This window comes from Culicoides brevitarsis, chromosome 3 (assembly GCF_036172545.1).
Source record: "Culicoides brevitarsis isolate CSIRO-B50_1 chromosome 3, AGI_CSIRO_Cbre_v1, whole genome shotgun sequence".
Taxonomy (NCBI): Eukaryota; Metazoa; Arthropoda; class Insecta; order Diptera; family Ceratopogonidae; genus Culicoides; species Culicoides brevitarsis.
The window spans coordinates 12,458,157-12,480,600 of NC_087087.1; the positions used below are offsets into that span (position 1 = coordinate 12,458,157).

A 22,444-nucleotide genomic window follows, 5' to 3' on the forward strand; every position below is an offset into this window, starting at 1 on the left:
GGGGCAAATGCGTAATTTAACAAAATATGATGGAATTTTAAAAGGTTGCTTGAAGATTTACTGAGAAAGTAATAAAAAAGAGTTTTGTAAAAAAAAAGTTTGCTCCATTAAGGTTTCAAAAATAATTTTCATCAAAAAAAAAATGTTTCTTGAGACTTAAAAGCTTATCAATCAAAGAATTTTCTTCAACATTAAAGAATTGTTTTCCTTTAAAAAAAAATTCCTTGAAAAAAAATGTTTTACTTCGAAATGTTTATGGACTTTGTTGGCAAGGTAAACGAAAAATTTTCGGTTGAATGAACTCAAATTAATTTTAAACTCTTCTTCTTGAAAAGTTTTTCATTCAATTCGAATTAAAATTAAAGTTCCCAGAAACTGCTTCCCATGGATTCAAATTAAAATCCATGAAAAGTATTTTAAGCGGATGCACGAACAATGCTCCATATGAAACCGCATAATTCCACAAAAACGGATTAAAAATAATCCACAAAATGAACTGCGCTACCGTCTCGTCAATTTCAATCAAGCATCAACGAGAAAATGAAAAAAACAAAGCCTTGATAGTTTTTTTCATTAAATTCCTTTCGTTGTTTACTCTTTTCAGCATTCTAACATTCTGCCATTCCGCCAGCGAACAAACACCGGAAAATATACCGTTGTTGACAATGCCAAAGATATGTTGATATGAGTTTCTTTCCATTATATTGTCTTCACATATACCGCCGCAAATACACATCGACGAAAGCCAAGATAATAAATGTTCGTCGTCTTTTTATTATCATTCGCTGGTTTTTTTTCCAATTTCAAAATTGCCTCCGATGAAAATAAATAATGTTATAACGGATGCTCACAAGTGACTACATTAGAGTTCAAGTGCTTTGACATTGAATGAACACCGATGTTCGTCGATGGCATCGCACACAATGATAACACGATAATGAAATCAATAAATTTCGACAATCATTTAGGAGGATATATGTCTGATTTAACGATGAACCAACAACGAAAAAGAAAAAATTCCTCCTTTGGCCGAACCCATGTCACCTCAAATCTGCTATGCGACTCAACGACAACCGTAAAAAAATAGCGACTGTGACGGTAAATTAAGGCAAAATTGATGGAAAACACGCACACATCGCCGCACACGCCGTCGTCGTCGTCTTCGTTGCCGCCGACATTATGATATTACATTTTCCCGAGAGACGTAACGAGAGAATGAGAAACTTGATTTCAAAGTCAAGCACAACGTTTCCGTTTAAAATTCAAGTTTTTTTTTTATTGGAAAATATCGAACTTTTTTTTTCGTTAGATCAAAGAGGCAGCTAATATATGCGCTAAGGGACTTTTTGGCGAAATTAAACACGTGGCTGGAATGAATGACGTGTTGGGAGATGAAGACTAAACTTTTCCCGTTTGATTCAATTAAAGAGGAGGGAAAATGTTATCCGTCACTCAATATGATGAATTAGCTATGTGGAAAAATTTGGTCAACTTTGTTGTTTCTAATAATATTATTACAACGATTAGGGTGATGCAAGTGAGCAAAATGTTTCCGGATGAATTTGTGTCATTGACATATAGAAAGATAGCAAGCCATAGATACCTTGGTTACTAATTCTCTACTCTCAAAAGGACTAAATAAAAATTGGAATCACAAAAGAATTGTTTCGACAATCCAATTAGGTGAGTTTATGTTTTACGTAATTTTGTAGTTTTAGAAAAATATTCCAGTTCTGACCTCTGATTCTATTTAATACCTTACATAAGAGATGAAATTGATTCTTCAAAGAGTTAAATTAATGCCTTCAAGGGGTAAAAGATTTATTTAGTGGATTAAATCAACGTCATTTGGCCAATGCCAAAGAGACAATTCTCTACGTAAATCAAATCAATCTCGTAGTAATAGGGCTCTCAATACTTTGTTGCAGATCTTTTATAGCGACTCTAAGTCTTCTAGTGCCATTGTAATCTATATGGGGTTGAATTGTTGGTTTGTATATCAACTTAGTTTCCTTGTCCAAATTTTTTTCTTTCGTATCATGAAATACTTAAAAAGGTCTTTTTCAAAATTAAGTCAGGATAAGGAAGCAGTACTAAAGGAATATCATTGCGTTAATAAATTCTTCGCTAATACAAGCCTAACAAAATGTTCCGATTTTGAGAATACACGTTCAGAGGCTACGCTTTTGAGTCCTATTGTAAGCTCCAAGATTTTTATAGTTTTCAAAGTACTTGAACATCTATCCATCCGATGGATTCCATCGAGCCTTCGACATTTCTAATTTCAGATCCAATATTAGTCTCTCGTCGATCATTATGCTTAAGTATTTCACATGTATAGGTGACTCTCCCAGGCGATGTATTATAAATTGTAAGCGATGTTGTTTGACTTGGCTTTGTTCTTCCTGCATTTAGAATCAAGATCTTTGCTGATGTCAAGCTGCAATTTCAACAACTTGTAAATCTTCATTTATGATTTGGTGCCCTGATTAAATACTATCCATTACCATTCTTCCATCCATTTGGTCTTGATGCTTTACGGAGAATTCTTGTTAACCATTTAGAACTTCAAATTTGATGATATAGTTCGCCGACTGGAGTTGGCTGGAATAAACTTTTTTGAATTTCTGGCGCGCTTTGGCTGTTTATCGTTTTATTATGTTTCGTTTCATGTCTATCTGTCGTCAAACTCCACAAAATGTCAAATGCCTGTTGCGCGACACACGAACCGCCAAATGAGAGAAGAACCGTGAGCTGTGATTCTGTACTTCTATATATAAGATGTTATAATTAGTTAGTAATCAAGTCCCTTTAATTAATGTCATTTATTGTATAAATTTAAGTCCTGGTTGAATAAAAATATTGTATTGCATATTTGATGATATAAATTGATTCAATCGGTAATTTTTAAAGTTTTTTTGAGTTGTCACTTGCATCGCTGATATTTGCTTGTGATCTTTTGTGAAGGTTTACTTATTAAAATTTAAATTAAGATATTAAAACTTACCCTTTGAAAAATTTTCCTTTTTACGAAACGTGAAACCTTTTTGATATTTGCATCCGCCTTAATTTTGACAACTTCCGCTCCCTTGCTTTCTCGTCAATTACGACGAAGTAAGATTGCCTGCAACTATTGTCTTTTGCAAAGCACGTGTGCGTTTCTTCCTATTCTCCCGTTTTCAAAATTTTCCACAGATTATGTGCTAAAATACCATTAAAGCACACGGTGATTACTCAATCATCTAAACTAATTACTCGTAAAACGGAAAATATGGAAATTGGGACGTCACTTGTTGTTTTTTGCGTATTTTCTCGAGAATTCAATTCCATGGGTATTTACTCAAATTTAAGGAGGACACAATTTGCATTCCGTACACGGAAAAGAGCACACAAAAATAATTGGGTTGGCAAACTTCTTCGTAAAAAAAATTCCTCGTCCCAGAGACAATTATGCCGTTGTGGTTGGAGTTTCTCCGGGAAATAAAATGTCAGAGTTGTGTTGATTCATAAATAAAACAACATTTAAGAGGATTGTTGAATTCATTAAGAATCGTGAGATTTGTTCCACACTCCCTCGAAAGTGCATGAAAGTGCTTTGCATCAATTTCCAAATAAATTCAATTCAAATATAGAACAAAAAATAAAAACAAAACAATTACCACGAAACACGTGAAAGTATCAACAAAATGCAAATAATAATAAATTGTTCCATATTTGTTTTGTCATGTTGGTGATTAAATTTTCAACGAATGTGTCAAAGGGGGTCATTTAAACGGATATAATTTAATCCTAAACAGCGGTAATTCGCTTTGTCGTTCGGAAAATCACCATTTTGTCGTCACACAAACACGGAAACAATTACATCGCATATGATAAGTAACTTTAATTCTAATGAACACACACAATTAATATAAATAAATGGAAATGGCTGCGAGGCAATATAAACTGGTAGGCAGCACAAAGAGGAGGAGGGATGAGTTATAAATAAATGAAATAAAAATAATAATAAAGATATATACGAACTGGTCTGTTCTATTGTCTTTCGGGACAGAACAAACGAACGAAACAAAAATGAGCGAAATTCGATTAACGCCGACACTGAACACTCATTCGGAACAATAACAGATGAGTATTGTGAAGAGTTCATGTCTCGCGAATGTTTTGTAAAAAAATTTTTTTTTAACTAAAACTTTAAGGCTCAGTACTGCCAAATTTTTTTAAGTCTTAAGCTTAAATATTAGTTAGCTATGAAAAAATATTATTTTTTTTAATTTATGAAGTATTTTGTAAATTAAGTCAGTATATTTGACTTAAGTCAAACTTACTTAACTTTATTTCTTAATTTTTCTAAAAATTTCAATTATTTCATGATTTAAATTTTGACTTCATTGACTTAAGATTTTGACATAAGAAAAAATAAATTATCTCAATTGGCTTTTACTTTTGACTTTTAAGTCAAAATTTTAAGTCTTCCTTAAATTTGAGTTTTGACTTAAGTCAAACTTACTTAACTTAATTTGACTTAAGTAAAAAAAACGTTAAATTAATTTATAAAATATTTTATAAATAAAAAAAAATCAAGGTCGAAAATACTTTTAGACAAAAAAAACTTTTATGACTTATGACTTTAACTTAAGCTTATGAAACTTTTTAAACTTGAACTTAAGTTTAAAAAATTAAAAAAATATTTTGACTTAAGAGATAACTTAAGTTTAAGAAAAAGTTAAAATAAGTCGTAAGCCAAACTTCGAAAAAATTTTATTTTCAAGAGGTTGGAAAATAATTTAAGTCAAAACTCAAATTTAAGGAAGACTTAAAATTTTGACTTAAAAGCCAAAAGTAAAAGCCAATTGAGCTAATTTATTTTTTCTTATGTCAAAATCTTAAGTCAATGAAGTCAAAATTTAAATCATGAAATAATTGAAATTTTTAGAAAAATTAAGATTTTAATTTTGACTTCATTAACTTAAGATTTTGACATAAGAAAAAATAAATTATTTTAAAGTAAATCAACTTAATTGGCTTTTATTTTTAAGTCTAAAGTCAACTTAATTTTGTCATTTACTTAAACAAAAGCTTTTAGATTGTATTTTTTTACTTTTGAAGTACTTTTGACCCTGTAGAAATGATGTTTTTCGAAGTTTGTTCGAAAAGTTAAAAAAATATTTGACTTTCGACTTATTTTAACTTTTTCTTAAGCTTAAGTTTAATTCAAGTATCTTAAGTCAAAATATTTTTTTAAGTTTCTGAACTTAAGTTTAAGCGTTTAAGTTAAAAAAAAGTTTCGTAAGTTTAACTTTAAGTATAAGTTTTCACAATTATGAAATTAAGTTCTTAAGTCGTCTTAAGTTGACTTAACGTTACTTTTACTAAAATACATTAAGTTTACTGTTCTAGTTTACTCTATTTTTTTAGCTGACCTTGAAAAATCATAAATATTTGTAGAACCTTAAATCAAATTTTCCAAACTCAACTCAAATTTTTTATTTACTCAGATGGCCCATTAAGTTTCAGACAGTTTTTTTTCATTCAAACTGTTTTGAATTTTATTTATTTGTTTAAATTTGTCTTAAAATTTTATTTATAACTTAAGTTTAAAAAAAATAAGTGTCCAAAAAAACAATTAAGGAATTTAATTAAAGCACTTTTTTTCGTAAATACGAAAAGTAGCAAAAAACACGCAAAAAATGAGCAAAAAAGCCAAATGTCAAAAAAATTAATGTTTATACAAGTGTTTGATCAATCTACGTCTCTTTGAGACTTTTTTTTGACAAAAAAATATAACTTTAGTATAGAAGCGCTAACTAAAATGATTGCCAGCTTACGTTACTTTATTTTGCTGATTCTCGGTGCTGGTTCCTTTTATTGGTTCAACGTACCAAATAATTGCGAAATTTCCGGAAAAATATTGAAAAAACAAACAGAAGACCTTCCAACGATTTACGCCATCACTCCGACGTATTATCGCCTCACCCAAAAAGCCGACTTGACACGTCTTTCGCATTGTCTCCAACTCGTGCCGAACGTCTTTTGGGTCCTCGTCGAAGATGCCAACAGCACCTCTGAGCTCGTTCGAGGCATCTTGCATCGTGGCGGTCTCACCGATCGCAGCGTTCAACTTATCGGCAAAACGCCCGACGATCAAAAACCCAAAAATGGCACAAATCGTTTGTTAACTCCACGCGGCGTCATTCAACGAAACATCGGTTTGGACTTTGTAACGCGTCGAATGGCGGAAAAGGGCGGACGATCAATTGTTTATTTCATGGATGACGACAACGCGTACAGCGTCGAACTCTTCCATGAAATGGCGAAAATCGAAGAAGGTCGCGTTGGAGTTTGGCCCGTGGGATTAGTTGGAGGGCTGAAGGTTGAAAGACCCTTTGTGAGCCCGAATGGAACTATTTCGGGATTTGGTGCAATGTGGCAGCCGGGAAGAGCGTTTCCCATTGATATGGCGGCATTTGCAATTTCGGGAGATTTGTTCCAAAAAAATCCGGATGCCAAATTCAACTTTAAGGCAAAGGGAAACTTTTTGGAATCGAATATTTTGGAACAAGTGACGAAGAGGAGTGAATTGCAACCGTTGGCGAATTTGTGTACGGAAGTTTGGGTTTGGCACACGAGAACAGAGAAGCCGAGTATGGAGCAGGAAAATAATTATGTGAATAAATATCACAAAGCATCAGATTATGGATTGGAAGTGTAATGTTCAATAATTAAAAAAATTTTACCAAAATTTGAATTTTTTTCAAATAAAAGCAAGGCAATAATTTTCCATAAATTTTTTTTTATCTAAAAAAAATTATTTAATATTAATACTTAGATAGTTATTCTAAATCAAAAATATTAGAATTTTATTTAAAAAACTTTGAAAAATTTAAAAAATAAAAATAAATAATTTTAAATATAAATTAATTTTCTTTTAATTATTATATCCTTATTTTTATTTAATTTAAAAAATTTTTTTATTAAAATTTTGATTTCTGTCTTATAAAAAAATACATCAGTGGAAATAAGTCCTTTTACCAAAAACACTTTCTTAATTTTTCGTTATTTTTTAATTAATTAATCATTAAAAATAAAATATTGAAATAAATTGGTTTGAATAAAAAATAATAAATTTTTCATTGATTAAATAAAATTATTTTTAATTAATTTTTTTAATTAATTTATTATTTCAAATATTTTATTTAATTAATAATAATTAAATTTAAATTTAATTTTTCAACCTCATTTTTTCGAATATTTTGTCTCTTGCACCATAAAGATTTTTACGACTTTTAATAATTTTTTTAAGGCCGCTCCAAATGAAAATCAAAAATAAAGTCCAAAATTTTTGAAAATAAAATGAAGGGGGGGAAAACAAAAAAAAAATTGAAATACTTATTTTCATACAAAATGACAAAATTTTAGCAATTTTTGATCGTTAATCAACATTTTTGTTGTTTTTTAATAATCTTCTTTGAAATTTTCAAATTAAAAATTGATTTTAGATCAATTTTAAGTTAAAAATTGAAAAATTAAAATTTCAAAAAAAATAACTGCCAAAAAAAATTGAAAAAATATTCAATAATTTTTAAAAGAAAATTTTATGTTGAAATACGATTTTTAATACAAAAATTACTAAAAATTGAAAATTTTTTATAAATTTTTTTGAAAATGTCTTAAAAAATTATGAAAATACACCAAAAAACGATCAATTTTGATAGAATTTTTAACTTTTTTTTTTATTTTGCCCCATTGGATTTTTGATTTTTAAAATGGGGCATCGGACTTTATTTTTGATTTTCATTTGGAGCGGCCTAAATTTGAAAAAAATTAGTTCTCGAAAATAGGAAAGGGAAAAAAATTTTTTTTTGAAATATTTATTTGTTTCTTTCTTAAATAAATTAATCCAAAAAAAAAATTTGATCGAATTTTTGACTAAATAATTTCAAGTTAAAAATTTAAAAAAGAAATATTTTAATTAATGTCAGTAAATTTTTAGACTTAAGAGATGATAAAATAAAAAGCTAGTTTGAAAAAATTTCAAAATAGAAAATTTTTCAAAAATTTCACAAAAATTTATGAAAACAGGTGAAAACGAAAAATGTTAATGAAATTTTATTTATTTATTTTTTTTTATTCTGACTCAAAATTTAAGAATTTTTAAATGAAGTAAAAAAAAATAAAATAATTTATTTAAAATTAAATTTATTTTAAAAATTGTTCATTAAATTATTTTTATTAATTTTTTTAACTCCTTTTCTTTAACAGATTTTTTTTTTCAAAAATTAAAAATTATTTTGGATTAAAATTTAATTTAAATTTCCTCAATTATTATCTGCGATTTTCTTATTATGTATTTTTAATTTTTTTAATCGCGAAACATAAACTCTCCCCATTAAAACTCACACACAAAAGAAAGTCAATGTTGATCTAGTTGAATGCCGCCCCGTGCGTCGTATATAATGAACTTTATATTCGTCATAGAAAGTACTTAATTCGATTTTCTTCATTTTTTTTTGTTTTTTAACACAATTTTCACATGTGCATGAGCTGCATGGAGCAGGCGAGAAAAGAAAGTCAAGTCATGTGTCGTGTCACGTATTTTGTATCGTGCGATATTATCTAATGATTTTTTATTTTTCTATTTTTTTCTCATCTTTTCTTCTTTCTTTATGATGTCCTATATATTTCATTCATACTTTTTTTTGCCATTGTCGTCGTCTCTCGTCTTTATTGTCGTGTGCATTGACTCATGTGAGAGTTATTTCATTATTCTCGTAATCATCATTGTGCCGCCGCCGCCGTTGGATACGAGTTATTATGATAAAGTGATGTCATACTTACTCTTCTCTTCGCTCCGCTTCTCGTAAATGATGATTTATTTCTTTTAATTATTTTTTTTTAATTATTAATAATTTTTCTTCATTTAATAAAATTTTATTTTTTTTTATTTTTAATAGTTTTTAATATTTTTTTAAATTTTTTACTGTTTTTAATTTTTTAAAATAATTTTTCACAAATTTAATTTAATTTTTTTATTAATTTTTTTTCACGTCCACTTTCGTCGCCGACTAAAAATCGAATGAGGATCAAAAACTATAAACTCATGTGTTTAAATAAAATTTCGCGCGCTCCGAAGAAAATTTCCTCCTTGTTTGGTCCGACAACATTTCCACACTGACGAACGAATTCCTTATCACGAGTTCCAAAAATTGTGAGTAACTGAGTCACTCTCTCCCAAGCATGCTCGTTGCCATTATTTACAATAAAAAAAAAAGAATTTTCCGAACATTTTCTCCCTTAACAGATGATAAAATGTAAACAAAGTGAAAAACTACAAGCTGCACGTCATTCTGTCGGTCGTCGACGTAACGAGGAAACGTGTTGAATGTGCCGCTGAAAGTAAATGAGAATAATGAGAAAAAAGTGAGTGAATGTCAGGTGTTTGTTTAGTGGAAAATGTAAGATAAAAAAAAAATAAAATTTCTGTCTATGAGAAAAAAAAAAGTTAATCAAGAATTCCCGTTTGAAAGGATGGAAAGCGACACAACTCGTTGATTAGTTATTAACAACAGATGACGTGTGCAAAGGGAGACAAGGAGAGGAAAGAAGTGCCATTCATTCCGGTTTTGTGGTTTGCTAAATAAACTGTGTCTTGGTTAATGACAATAAATGTTGGAAAAAGTTTTGTTTGTTTGTGGCGAGAAGTACTTGCCGCAATATGGTGACAAAACTATTTATGGCCTTGAAGTGTGGAAGAGATGAGATGTTTCCGTTTATTTTGCTGGATTTTACCGGGAAAAGTTGTTTTGATGAGACAACTTTTGAAGGTTTTGTTCGAGGTTTTGTGGAAATAAATACTTTTTTTAATTAAATTAATTTTAATTAACTATTTAATATAAATTTTAATTTTTTTTTTCATATTGGTCAATTTGATATTTTTTTATTAATTAAAATTTTTTCAGTATATTATTTTAAATTAAAATTAAACTAAAATTAAATTCTAAAATTAAAATTAAATTTAATTAAATAAAAATTTTTTAAAGAAATTGAATATTTAAAAAAATAATTTTTTATTTTATTAATATAAAAATACTTCAAAAATTGTTAAATTGATGTTATAATCATCATTTAAATATTAATAAAATTAAAAATTATTTTTTTTTAATATTTAAATATTTTAAAATTATTTTTTTAAATTTTTAATAATTTATTTATTTATTTTTTTTTTTAATTTTATTTTAATTTAAAAAATTTTTTAATTTTTTTATTAATTTTTGTTCCTTATTTATTTTTTTTTTTAAAATTTAATATTTTTTATTAATTCCAAAAAAATGTTTCACATTATTTACGACTTTTTTGAAATTTTGGAATTGTACTTGCCTTATTTTAATATTTATTTTGATTTAAAAATTTTTTAAATATTAAAAAAAAATATTTTTAAACGTAGTGCAAATTTAAAAATTATAAATAAATTTCGTCTCGTCGAAATATTTAATTTTAAAATTTACAAATTTAAATTTTTTTTTCATTTTTTTGTTTTTATTATATTTAATATTTTTCAATTATTTATTTTTTTTTAAAAAAGTAATTTAAAAAAAATTTTTTAATAAAAAATTATTTATGATACAAGAAGTTTTCAACTTCAAAAATAGATATTTTTTTAAGGCTTTAGCAAAAACTTTTTTATAAAAATTTATGGAATTTGAAATTCGTTAAAATACATCTATGAAGGTCCAAATTTTATATATTTTTCAAATAATTTTTTAATGTCAAAAAAAAATAAAATTCCTTCTTTTTTTTTCAGTAATTTGAATTTTTTAATTAATTTTTTTAAAAAATTAATAATTTTTCGACTTAGTTACCACAAGGCTTTCGCTTTTTAATAAAATTAAAATTTTTATATTTTGTATTTTTTTTAAATATATTTTTAAATAAAAATTAAAAAAAAAAAAAAAATTTTTTGGAATCTGAAATTCGTTAAAACACATCTCTGAAAGTCTTAATTTTACATATTTTTCAAATTATTTTTTAAAGTCAAAGTAATGAAAATTCCTTCTTTTCTTATTTTTTTAAATTTTTTTTAAAAGAATTTTTAAAATTAAAAAAATTAAAATAAAAAAATAATAACACATAATTCGGAAGCATAAATAAGATAAAATATTAAAAAATTATTTGGTATTTTAAAAAAAAAAATAAATATAAATTGAAATTAATTTTCTTTTCATGAAATATTTCAAAAATTTTCAAAATTTTCAAAAATGCCAATTGACACAGTAATTTCAAAAATTAACATAAATATTTCGTTTTTTTTTACTTTTTAAAAATTAAACTAAAAAAATTTATATGTTTTCATGTTTTAACAATTTTTTTTTCAGAAGATTGCGTTTTTTTATTTTCTCGTCTTAATTCTTAATAAAAACAAAATTAGAGCCTTAAAAATCCAAGACTCTTTATAAAAAGCGTGGCTTAGAAAATTTTTCAACTTTTTTGTCTTATATCAAAAAATAGTTGACAAAAAACATCAAAAACTAATGATATTTAAACAAAAATTAAGTAAAACCGCATTTTTTCTTCGAAATGCGGTAATAAAATCTCATTTCACATCTCCGGATCATCCCGTTATTGACCTCCATTTAACCTTTCATCACTTTCATTCGCCTCACATGATCTACAAGAGGCTCATAACCAACTTTCAGCTGAAATCCATTCCACTCCGTTACTCAAAACGAGACGAATGAAAATGATCCACACCCAGTTCACAAAGAAATCCCTCCCGAATTGCAAACTGGGCACGGCAGACTTTTCACATTGCAACCCGGGACAGTTCTCCTGAATGGCAAAATATGGCAAGATGATCGTCGTGAATTTCTCGTAAATTTAACGCGTTAACCAAATTAATTGTCATCAAAAACCACTGTTGGCGATACTTCAGGCCTTCAGGTAAGGAAAGCGCGCAAATTTTCCGAAAACAAACGTAAATTTCACCGCTAATTTTGGAAACCCACATTGGGAGTGCCAAGACATGCAAGAAATTTTCCATACTTTCAAATCGGGCATGAATTGCGAGTGATGGCGCGTGAAATTTCGTCAAAACAGCCCGATTTTGACATTGTACCACGAGGCGATGCGGGAAAATTACTTTGGAAAAGTGGAAATGGGCTATCGGGAACATTGGAGTCGAAGGCTGTTCTAACATTGCCTCATCATATGTTCTCTATAGAACGGCATGCTCACGTGTGTAATTCTCTGTTTACGTTGAATTGCGTGTCGAAACACCACTTTTTCGTTCGTCGTCGTCGTCGTCGTCGCTGTCGTGGTGCGATACAAAAATAAAATTTCATTTATTCCATTACAGGTCGCCGGGAGATAACGTTTGAAACGCAAAAAAAGAGACAAAAACCGCAGGAAGAGGTGTTTTGGAATCAACAAATCGCAGTAAAAATCGCAGCAAAGATGAATTTTGACGACTACGAGCAGCTGCCAGTGTCGAGTATGGGCGCAAATATGACAGCAGGCAAGTGAAAAAACCGAAAATCCCCCAAATTTCGTTAAAAATTTTTATTTTTCATCGACAGGAGCGATCGCCGGAGTCATGGAGCACTGCGTCATGTACCCGCTGGACTCGGTCAAGGTAACGTAATGTCGTGACACAGTGCCGCGAGTGAACGAAATTTGTGAAAAAAGAAATTTAGAACGCACAGTGATGCAACAACACGACACACGATGTGTGATGTAACAGCTTTGAGAATGAAAAATCGCCATTTTTCTCCGTCACACACACGAAAATGTGATAACAAAGTGCCAGAAAATCCATTTTGCCGACGAAAAAAATCGAATTATCGATTTTCCGCTCAATAAAGTGCCACAAAAATAGCAAAATTTTGTTCGTGAGTGACGTTTTTCGACGAGTCATTGTCAGAAAAACAAGAAAAAAATTCAAAATAAACAAAAAAAAATTTTTATGATAAGCTAAAATTTACAATTACCGTGATAAAGTGGAACGTGAGTGGTTTCACAGAAAAAAAAAATAATTTTCTTAAAGAAAAAATCAAGAGTCGCGTAAATATTTATCAAATCATTGACAAAGTAAAGATGCGATAAAATTATCAGGACAAATTTACGTGCAGACCAATGCGAAAGATAAGAAAATGATAGTTGACACAATCCGGCAAACCACAAAAACAACAAAACTCATTGAAATTCTAACAATTTAGTCGTGTAGAAAGTGACTTGCATTAATTTCAAGTGTTTTTTTTTATAAATATCAATTATTTTGTCTTCGTTCTCGTTAAATATGCGCAACAATTGTAATTTTAATGTGACTCGCGCCGTAAAATATGGATAATTGCGGAGAAAAACTGCCATCGGTGCATCGGAATTTGTTTATTTGATAAGAAATGCGACGGAAAGTTACGGAATTTGTGGTTTTTTGAGATAAAAGGTCGATTTTGAGGACAGATTTTGGGTTTACGGTTAATGAATTTTTGAAAAAAATATTTTTTTGGGGGAAAATTTTATGAAATTGATAATTTTTAGTCGAGTTTTGGTTTTTGAAGTGATTGTTGAGGTAGGTCAGTGCCTCAGTATGGAAAGTTTTTTGTTAATTTTTGGTACTTTGGACTTAAAAGGTGATATTTTTAACACTTGAAAGCAAGTCGAAGTTAATTTTTTGTATGAAGAGGCGTTTTAAATGCCTAAAAATTTTTTAAGAGAACTTATTTTAATAAAATTTTTATTTTTTTAGAAATCGACAAGAATTAAAATCGATAGTTTTGTTGCTAAATATTGAATTTTTAGATATTTTTAAGACATTTTAAGAAACTAAGGCTCGTTTTAAAATGATTTTAGTGAAAAATATGAGTTTTCAAAGGTCAAATGGATTCAAAATTAAGAATTTTGATGATATTCAGTGAAATTTTGTCTAATTTAATAAAATTTTAGTTGATCAAAAAATTTTTAAAAATTGAAATTGATCGAATTTAGTGAAAAATTTGACTATTTAGAGCACAATCAATTCAAAATTGAAAAATTTTTAATAAAAATATTCATTTAAAGCTCAATTTTTAATAGAAATTACCTGAAATGTCTCAAAAATTCTTTAAAATTAAATATTTAAAATTAAATTTATTTTACTTTAAAAATTTTAATTAAAATTTTTTCTAACTTCAGGTCAAGACGAAGTAAAATCGAGAAAGTTGTTGTAAAAAAGTCAATATTTGTGTGTTTTTGTGACATATGAGACAATTAAAATGCCTCTAGACCTCATCTAAGATAGATTTTAGTAAAAATTTGGCCTTTTGAATACCAAAAAGACCCAAAACTGCCTTTTTTATATCAAAAAACCTAATTTTAAGGAATTTTTGTGGTACAAAAGATGACTTGAAAGCTCAATTTTATTGAAATTCGTGCTCTTTGAGTACTAAAAATTACTAAAAGACCTAAAATCTAAATTTTTAAAGTCATTTTATACATTTTTATGACCAAAAAATTCTCGAAAAGCTTTTAAAATTTTTCAAAAGATGAAAAAATCACTCGAAAACCTCAAATTCTTATCAAACTCCGACAAAATTCGTCAGAAACTGACAACGGAAATGCCTTTCATCGCACATTTTCAAGTCATATCTCCAACTTTGGGTACTTCACCATCTTTGAATTCACTTTTTTTTCTGCGACGTCATGAAACGTGAGTCTGTTTGCATGAATATTTTTTTTTATTTTTTTCGCAAACGACTGGATTTCAGGTACTCACAATGCTAATTGTAGTCTAACTTCTTTTTTTTGTGTGCCATTTTGTGTGTAGTAGTTGTTTGTTTACTACTCAAGACTTGAGCCAAGAGACGTTTAATCAATTTGGCCTTGATATAGTTCTACGAGCGTCGCGTTACGCGCAAAATACTTAAAATCTTATGAAATATTTATTTACCGGTTATCTGATGACATTTTTTTAGAATTATCATTGTTTGTTTTGATTTTTTGGATTTTAGACAAGTGACGTCATAAAATCCCTCGAGAATGTAAGTGAGACTTTTACGTGGCAACATTCATCGTAGAATTTATTGATTTTATGCTTTTTATTGAATTTTTATTCAAAAATCTTAAATTTGTAGAAGGCAAAATTTTTTAAATGTGCACTGGGACAAAAATTTAAATTGTGCACTGGGACAAAAATTTAAATTGTGCACTGGGACAAAAATTAAAATTGTGCATTAGGATAAATTTTTAAATTGCATATTGGGGCAAAATTTCATAATTTTCATTTGGAAAATTTTTCAGAATGTTTATCGGGACTAAATTAAAAATTTGCTATGGGTCAAATTTTAAAATATGCATTGGGTCGAAATTTCAAAATCTAAGATTTATTCAAATTTTAAAGATTTTCTCTAAATTTTAAATTTTTAGGCCCTCTTTTCATTCAAAAAAGCTTAAAATATTTCTTTTTTTAATTTTTTTTTTGTGTAATGCCACCAAACAACCACATTCGGTCTACTTTTAGATATTTTTTGTATTTTTCACCGCTTTATGCAGCAACATGTGAATGTATGAAAACCTGTTTGAACGACTTACGAGTCAAATTGCATCATAATAAGACACATACCGTTAATATTTGCGCAAATTTTGACTTTAATTGCAGTTTCTGGCACTTTTTTCACTCACTATCACGGGATTTTCGTCACATGGCGGCACATTTCGTTTCACTTTCTGCATTTTTCGGACTCACAGATGTTTTCTGGACACTTGCCACGAATTCTTAGAACTGTCTCGTGCTAAATTTGCATGTGATTCGTCACAATTTTGAGATTTTTTGACAATACTGAACATTTTTGACGATGACTTCAACGAAAAAAAATCACCGCGTTCTAAGAATCCAAGCGAAATTGTCTGAAAGACGTTTGTTTACACGACTTTTATTACATTCTTATCGTTAATTTTATTGTATTTTTTTGTTTATTTTTAGACACGGATGCAAAGTTTGTCACACATCAGCACCACAATTACAACCACGCTCAGCGACATGATAAAGAAAGAGGGTTTTATGAGGTAAGAATTTGTCGCGACGAGACGCAGATCAATGAATTTGGCTTATCAATGAACGTGCCAAATGTCAAAATACGGGGAAATCATGCCGGCCGGCGTGAATCATAAAAATAAGTTTATGGCTCATTTGAAATTCGCAAAAAATTGGTCGTAAATTAGGTGAAAATGTGTCAAAAGTGATAAGAAACAGACAGGGGATGTCCATTTATGGCATTAGAATTTTTTGAAAACAGATTAAAAAGTAGAAGTTTTAAATTTTTAAACATTTTTGAGTTTTTATGAGAACAAAAATAAGTAAAAAGTTTCTCAAACCTTTTCTAAAAGCCAATTTTTTATTAAAATTGAAATAAAAAATCAAATTTTATGAGAAATTTTTTTGAACATTTTTTCGAAGATCGCACTTGATTTTACGATTAAAAAGAAAGTCGATTAAAAAAATTTTTTTGTCAAAGTTTACAATTTTTAAGAAAATTTGAGTTTTTAGAGAATTAAATCTTAAATTAATGACCCATTTTAGGGCAAAAAATCGCTGATGATCTCAAAAGTAGTAATTTGTATGCATTTTTAAACAATTAGCAGGCAGTTTAATAACTATCTTTTTTGTCAAAAATACGACCACAATAATCACTTTTGAGTTAAAAAATCTTTCAAAACTAAAAATTTTTGCGAAAAAAATTAATTTAAAGGACAAAAATGCTCTTCTTTTCTTTAAAAAATTTAAATTTTCTTTTAAAAATTGAATATTTACCCTAAAAATAATTTTTTTTCTCTAAAAATTTAAAAATTTCCTTTAAAAATTTTAAATTTTCTTTTAAAAAATGAATATTTACCCTAAAAATAATAATTTTTCTCAAAAAATCTAAAATTTTCCTTTAAAAATTTTAAATTTTCTTTTAAAAATTGAATATTTACCCTAAAAATAATATTTTTTCTAAAAATCTAAAATTTTCCTTTAAAAATTTTAAAAAAAAATTGAATTGAAAATTTAAAAATAATTTTTTAAAAATTTAAAAATTTTCTTTTAAAAAATCTTTACCCTAAAAATAAAAATTTTTCTAAAATTTTCCTTTAAAAATTTTAAATTTTCTTTTAAAAATTAAATATTTACCCTAAAAATAAATTTTTATCTAAAAATATGAAAAATTTTCCTTAAAAAATTTTAAATTTTCTTTTTTAAAAAATTAAATATTTACCCTAAAAATAATTTTTTCTCTAAAAATTTAAAAATTTCCTTAAAAAGCTTAAAATTTTCTTCTAAAAATTAAAATTTTCCTCTACAAATCTAAAATTTTTCTCTAAAAACTTTTAATTTTGTCACAAAAATTAAATTTTAACCCTAAAAATCAAAAATTTTTCTTTAAAAATTGAAAATTTTGAACGTCATTGACATAATTTGACCCCTAAAACGCAAAAAGACTGTCCCACAATCGAAAACTGATAAAAACTTCCTCCATGAGTCACCTCCTCTTATCACGCGTCATGCAATATTGATCGCCAACCATCAAATTAATAATTTAGATTTTTCGATTACTTAACGGGAACGAATAAAAAACGTTTAACTGACGACTGTCAATCACCAATCGATCCCTTTCGCATGAAATGTCACATCAGACCTCGCAACCTTGAGCCTTTTTTCGAGTTTCTTGCGTCAAAAGAAGTGTTTTGATCGATTTATTTCATTTTTCGTGATAAATAGTTTCAAAAAAATTCATTTTTTTCGATATTTTTAGGCCAGTGCGAGGCATGGGAGCCGTCGTTCTCGGTGCAGGACCCGCACATGCGCTCTATTTTGGAACATACGAACACACGAAAGAGTGGTTAGCCAAGGTTACAGTCAACAATAATGTTAGTTATGGTAAGTCGAGTCCTTGATCTTGAAATACTTTTTTTTTTGTGGCCTTAGCAACGTATTTACTCGATTTTTTCTTGCATTTTTAGTGTTGAGTGCGGTGACGGCAACCCTTATACACGATGCCATTTCAAATCCGACGGAGGTCATTAAGCAACGACTCCAAATGTACGATTCGCCATACAAGTCTGTGGTGCATTGTGCGCGGATGGTTTATCAGCAGGAAGGATTACGTGCGTTTTATCGGTCGTATGCGACGCAACTTTGCATGAATCTGCCGTATCAGGCGATTCACTTTAGTACATACGAGTTCTTTCAAAATTTGGTAAGATTTTTTATTCTAAATTTAATTTTTCACGTGTTTGTCGAAAAATTAGCAGAAAAATTTAAGTAATCAACAAAATTTTATTTTTTTATATGAAAAATTTTGAAACATGTCAAATTTTTTTAAAAAGGAAATTTTCTTTAAAGTTTGTTAAATTTTTTTCAAATTTTGGACTATTCCTTTAAAAAATTTAAAAATTAGTGGAAAATTATTAAAAATAACTCATAAAACAGAAAATTTTATAAAAAAATTCGTAAATGTCAATTCAAAAAATGACCGTTAAAAATTTGTAAATCGCTTTTCTGTTAATTCAGTTATCAATAAAAAAATACGTTTTTTATCTAATCCAAAGTATGAAAAAATGTAAAAATTTCTTTCAAAATTTTTAGAAATTATAAAAAATTGACCAAATTCTGTCTTTTTTTCTAAAATAAAAAATAAGAAAAATGTCAATTTAAAATAATTTCCGTTAAAAATGTGAAATGATGAAAATTGTCAAGTTGACTTTGAAATTTAGATTTAAAAATTTAATTATTTGATTGAAATGGAAAAATTTTACGAATTTTTTGACAAATTTCATTTTGATTTTTCTTTTAATTTAAAAATTAAATTTAAATAATCACTAAAGGCAAAAAAAATATATAATTATTTCACTACTTTTAAAATTTATTTAAATATTAAAAAAATCTGAAATTTTCCTTTAAAAATTTTAATTTTTTTTTCTCAAATTAAATGTCTACCCTAAAAACATGAAAGTAATTATTTTTAAATTTATTTATTTTTAATTCAATTTGAAGTTAAACTTGAAGAAAAATCATAATTTATTTAATTTTTTAAACTAATTTTTACCATTTTCTATTAATTAATTTATTTATTTAATTTTTTAATAAATTTTAAATTTTTAATTTATTTAAAAATAACGATTTTGGTTACGTTTTTATAAATTTTTTTATCTAAATTTCAATAAGAGAAGCATTATGTAATTAAATTAGTTCATTTTTGTATTTTTTTTTTTTTTCAAAAAATGAAATTTTTCAAGTTCTTAATGAAAAAAGTAAAAAAATTTTCAGTTTAACTTGCTTTTTGTTCAAAAATTCAATTATTCTGCCAAATTTTTTCAAAAAAATATCTAAAATTTAAAATTTTATTTTTTTTTAACAATTTCTTCTCTTTTTTAGCTAAACAAAGATCGGCAATACGATCCCCGTGTTCACATGATTGCCGGCGGAGCGGCAGGCGCCTCAGCTGCTGCCCTCACAACACCCCTAGACGTCTGCAAAACACTGCTCAACACACAAGAAGACGGCGTCGGCAAAACGCGAGGCCTGGCGCAAGCCATGAAAAAAGTCTACAGTGTCGCCGGCATCGCGGGCTTCTTCAAGGGCATGAAACCACGTGTGCTGTACCAAATGCCCGCCACAGCAATTTGCTGGTCCACCTACGAATTCTTCAAATACCTACTAAACAGAACACACAAATCGAAGTTGGAGCCGAAAGATGTCGTGGGAACGCTCGCAACGGCGACAGCGGGCGTCGAGCGACTGCATTACGTGTTACCTGTGCCGGCAACCGTGAGTGCAGCGACGACCGCAGCGACGGAAACAGCAACGACCGCAGCATCGACGGCACGCGAATTACCCGGCTTGAAGCCACGAGAGCTGCCTGCGATGTCGGGCGCCGGCATGTATGGTGCACTTAGCTTTACCACAATGCACTCCTCCGCCGACAGTATCACGGACATCGGCAGCAGTCGACGCAGTAGTGTTTAAGGGCGTTGTGTTTAGAGACCTTGTATTTAGTGACTAGAGTTGACCTTGTACTATTTAAGAACACGCATGTTTTAATTTCACCCAAAAACTCGGAAATTTGTAGGAATTGTGGCATTGTCACACAAAAAAAAACCACAAAATAGTCAAAATTTCGTGTACAAAAATTTTACATGTTCAAAATTGCATAAAAAAAATTAATTTATTATTATTTGGAATAATTTTTGTTGTTAAAGCTGTTCCAAATTTATTTCAAAGTTTTTGTCCAGAAAAATTTTTTTTTTCAAAAAATTTAAAAATTATATTTTTGAAACATTTTTCTGTAAAAATTGTAATTTTCAAACCAATTTTTGACCGAAAATATTTTTTTCCTCCATATTTGCTAATTTTAAACTAAATTTAGAAAATCAAAAATACGTAAAAAATTATTAAAAAATAACGGTCAAAATTTTCTAAAAAAAAATTTAAAGAATTTATTTACAAAAATTGTTAAAAAAAAAAAAAAAATATTTAAAATTAGGGAAAAACGGTAATTTTTGATAAAGTTAATTTTTTTTTAAATTTTTTCCCATTAAATTTTTCAACTTGAAAAATTAGCCAAAGGACAAAAACTTTGAAAAAAATTTAAAACTGCCTAAATTAATTTTTTCGAGCTGTGACTGCTCTATAAAAACACTCATGATAAAAAAAATTTAGGACAAAAAGCGACAATATTCACAAAGAAAACACACAAAAACCATCAAACAGCACTGAAAGTGGCTCAAAATCTGGATTTTTGCCAGTATTAAAGGGTACAGTCCCCCACAAAAAAAAAATGCTAATATCAGCCATTATTAGCTGCGAGTCACTAAAAAACGTAAATTTAGAGTCAATTGTTACAAAATACATACATATATAAGCTACTTATGTGCTTTTTTATCGCGCATTCGCGATATAAATTTAAAGAAAAAAAAAACAATTAGCAAGTTAGTTTGTAAGGAACAAGGAACCTTTTCACATAAATTAAACATATTTTCAACCATAATGTCGACAGGTCTGCCATTAAGAGACTTTTTTACACGAAAAAATTTTTTCTTAATTTTTTTTTCAAAATTAAAGAAGGAAAAAAGTCGCAAGAATTTGGTCGTAAATTGTATAGAATTATGAAAAAAAAAACTTAAACTCTTGTCCAGTGCGACAAAGTTATGTCTGTGTTACCCCCCTAAAGTCCCTTGGGGGGCTTTAAAATATATTTTATAAAAAAAAAACAAACAAAAAATGTATGATACTGAATTTATGATAGTTTTACGACGACAGCAAAAAAATTAAAAAAATGAAACTATTGTAAAAAGACTGACCGACCTATTGAAATTATGCGATGCATAATATGTTTCGATAATTATTTTATATAAAAAAAAACCTCACAAGATCCTATTTTAATTTTTTTTTTCTTAACAATTTATTTCTTATTTAGCGTTTAAAAAAAATTATACGTAAAACCGAGTATTTCTTTTATATTTTTTTTTTTCAAGCTGGTTAAAGGATTTTTTTAAAAATAAGATTTAAATAATTTTCAGGTTTCTTTCGAATTAAAAAAAAATAAATAATTAAAAATTGTCGAACATTTTCATGCATTTTATCTCGGAAAAGGAGATACTTGTCTAAGATCAAAAAACAAAAAAAAATTGTAAATAAATTAAAATAAAAATTGATCATTTGTTAAATTTTTTGAAAAAAAAGTCCTATATAAACAAAAAAAAACAAAACAACAATAACGAATAAAAATAAAAGATTACATCAAACTTGTATAATAGTGTTATAAATAAATATTAAAAATAAAATTAAAAAAAAATATGTAAGAAAAATTGAAATTACAAAAAAAAACAAATAAAAATTAAAATGGTACATCATAATTTCAAATGTTACAAAAAAAAATTGTTTTATTAATATTTATTAAAGTTTTTAATGTACAAAGTAAGTTTGACAGTTACGAAAGTTTGACAGCTGTCATAATTAATTTTTGTTAAATTTCATTATTTTTGAAAATTTTTAGGGTTTTTCTCGCTCAAATGACGTTTTATTCACAAAAACTGGCATAAATATGCCTAATATTCAAGTTTTTGTCGAAATTTTGACAGATGTCATTGATTTAAGTTACATTTAAGTGACAGATGTCACTTTTGTTTTTCATTAAATCTTAATTTTTCAACATTAAATAGACAAAATTCCATGTGTTTCAAGAAGTTTTAACAAAAATATGAGAAATATTGAATTTTTTGTAAGAAATTTGACAGATGTCATTATTTTATGAATTATTTTTAATTGACAGCTGTTACTTTTTTCTTTGAAAATCTAATTTTTTGAATTTTTTTTAGTTCCAAATCGAATTTTTAAACAAAAAATGTCAAATATTGAAAAATTTGTCAAAATTTTGACAGCTGTCATTAAATTTTTTGACATTTAAAAAAAAGAGAAAAAACAGAAAGTGAAAGTTGA

At 27.7% G+C, this 22,444-nt stretch overlaps 2 protein-coding genes across 2 annotated transcripts; both read left to right on the top strand.

Moving 5' to 3' along the window:
• Positions 1 to 5,809: 5,809 nt before the first annotated feature.
• LOC134835205 (galactosylgalactosylxylosylprotein 3-beta-glucuronosyltransferase I-like) lies at positions 5,810 to 6,709 on the top strand. The gene has a single exon (XM_063850074.1). The coding sequence runs from the start codon at positions 5,810 to 5,812 to the stop codon at positions 6,707 to 6,709; it is 900 nt and encodes a 299-aa protein (XP_063706144.1).
• A 5,108-nt stretch (positions 6,710 to 11,817) lies between these two features.
• LOC134834489 (mitoferrin) lies at positions 11,818 to 20,256 on the top strand. Its single transcript, XM_063849189.1, has 7 exons — positions 11,818 to 11,934; positions 12,350 to 12,508; positions 12,570 to 12,625; positions 15,950 to 16,032; positions 17,760 to 17,884; positions 17,968 to 18,203; positions 19,382 to 20,256. Exons 2-7 carry the CDS (start codon positions 12,448 to 12,450, stop codon positions 19,970 to 19,972), a joined length of 1,152 nt encoding a protein of 383 aa, XP_063705259.1. The 5' UTR covers positions 11,818 to 11,934; positions 12,350 to 12,447; the 3' UTR covers positions 19,973 to 20,256.
• Positions 20,257 to 22,444: the final 2,188 nt, after the last annotated feature.